At 37.3% G+C, this 1580-nt stretch overlaps 1 protein-coding gene across 1 annotated transcript in view; it reads right to left on the bottom strand.

Moving 5' to 3' along the window:
- Positions 1-6: 6 nt before the first annotated feature.
- The window catches only part of LOC106878380 (CLIP-associating protein 1), a 156455-nt gene continuing 154881 nt past the window's right edge, over positions 7-1580 (bottom strand). The window contains exons 39-41 of the mRNA XM_052974145.1: positions 606-687; positions 337-453; positions 7-202 (exon numbers count right to left, since the gene is read on the bottom strand). Of these exons, the coding sequence (XP_052830105.1) occupies positions 110-202; positions 337-453; positions 606-687 (292 nt within the window). The 3' untranslated portion in view covers positions 7-109. The remainder of the gene's footprint in view (positions 203-336; positions 454-605; positions 688-1580) is intronic.

Raw genomic sequence — 1580 nt, 5'->3', positions numbered from 1 at the left:
TTGTTCGTGTTTTTGTTGTTGTTGTTGTTGTTGTTTTTAATCTTGTATAAGCTTTGGTTGAAAACTTCCCAAATTTTATTGCAATAACCACATAAACAACCAGCAAGCATCACGTATCAGCAGAGGCCAGTGGAGATTTGGAACCTTTCGAGCCTTCTTTCTGTGATTGAGCCCGTTTTATGTAGAGTTTTAATAATTTCATCTGAAAGTAGAAACAAAAAAGCAAAAATATATCAAAAACTAAATTATGAATTTTGCAAAATTACAACATGGACAAAATAACCGGGGAGAAAGTAATGTGAGAGAATTTAAGGAGAAAAAACTGCAGATATTTACCTTACTGTAATTTAACTGACTTAAATAGGGTCGTAAATTGTCACCAACTGCCATATAAATGGATACCAAGCAGAACACACTAGCCTTGCGAACTGTACTTTCAGAGTCATCATAGCTCTAGAGGCAAAGAAATAAGATATATGAATATATACGTATAGAAGACGTGTGTATACAAACACACAACTATATAATCCTGCAAATAACGCAGTGATTACTAGAAAAATATATTACAAACGTAATTGTGTATTTAAAGAGAAAGCTGTACTTACTTTTAACAAACCAGGAACTATCTCTGTGAGAGAGGTTTCTAATTCCTCTTTGGGTAAGAGTTCTATAACCTGAAATAAATTGTTTTGTATATTTTAAAAAATTGCTATAAAAAAGACGGAGAGAGAGAGAGAGAAGGATGGAATTTACCTGGTGTCACAAATATGAATAAATATATTTTTCAAGATAATATGAGGTTTGAATTATGTTAGTGTTTGTGTGTGTGCACAATAGCGACTGTGTGGTTAAGAACTTCCTTTTCCAACCACAAGGTTTCAGACTTTAAGTCCCACTGCATGGCACCTTAGGCATGTGTCCTCAACAATAGCCCTAAGGTTAACCAAGGCCTTGTGAGAGGGTTTAGTAGACAGAAGTATCAACAGCATCAAAGAGCAGATTTAAATTTGATACCAGAAATGAAAAGGTGCAACAAATAGGGGGACATCATCTGTGGCAACTGCAGCGGGTCGTTAAACGCCATCAGTCAGCAGCTGAAGAAGGCAGAGTCCAAAGTCAGATGCGTGCTGCAGGAGGACATCCTATACAAGTCCTGTATGATGAGGAGAGGTCAGTTCACGTCCAGGAAAACCCTCTGAACCCGATTATATCATGTGGACTCCTAGGTCTCTCTATTCAAACCCCTTAGATTATTGCAGCTGGGGTTTCATTGGGAGGGTGACCCCCACAATGTCGAGAAGTCGTGGGTGGAAGCCACTGAGCCTAACATGCAATCTGTCACTACATCAAGGCCGTTGTTAGGGCCAAAAGAAGTTTATTAAATGGTTGGTTCCTCTGAGGTAGATAGTTTGTGTGTGTGTGTGTGTGTGTGTGCTGTTTTTCTGGGAGCATGTTTTCTTACTGTTTTTTTTTTGTATTTTTTCTTCTTGCATTTTGTTTTGATCTTGGTTGCCAGTATAAAACAAAGGTATACAGGAGTTAAATTGAAGTTTAGGAAAATATTGTTTGTTGTCACAAAT

The sequence above is a fragment of the Octopus bimaculoides genome, chromosome 17 (assembly GCF_001194135.2).
Source record: "Octopus bimaculoides isolate UCB-OBI-ISO-001 chromosome 17, ASM119413v2, whole genome shotgun sequence".
Taxonomy (NCBI): Eukaryota; Metazoa; Mollusca; class Cephalopoda; order Octopoda; family Octopodidae; genus Octopus; species Octopus bimaculoides.
This window is presented reverse-complemented; position numbering and strand designations above follow the sequence as displayed.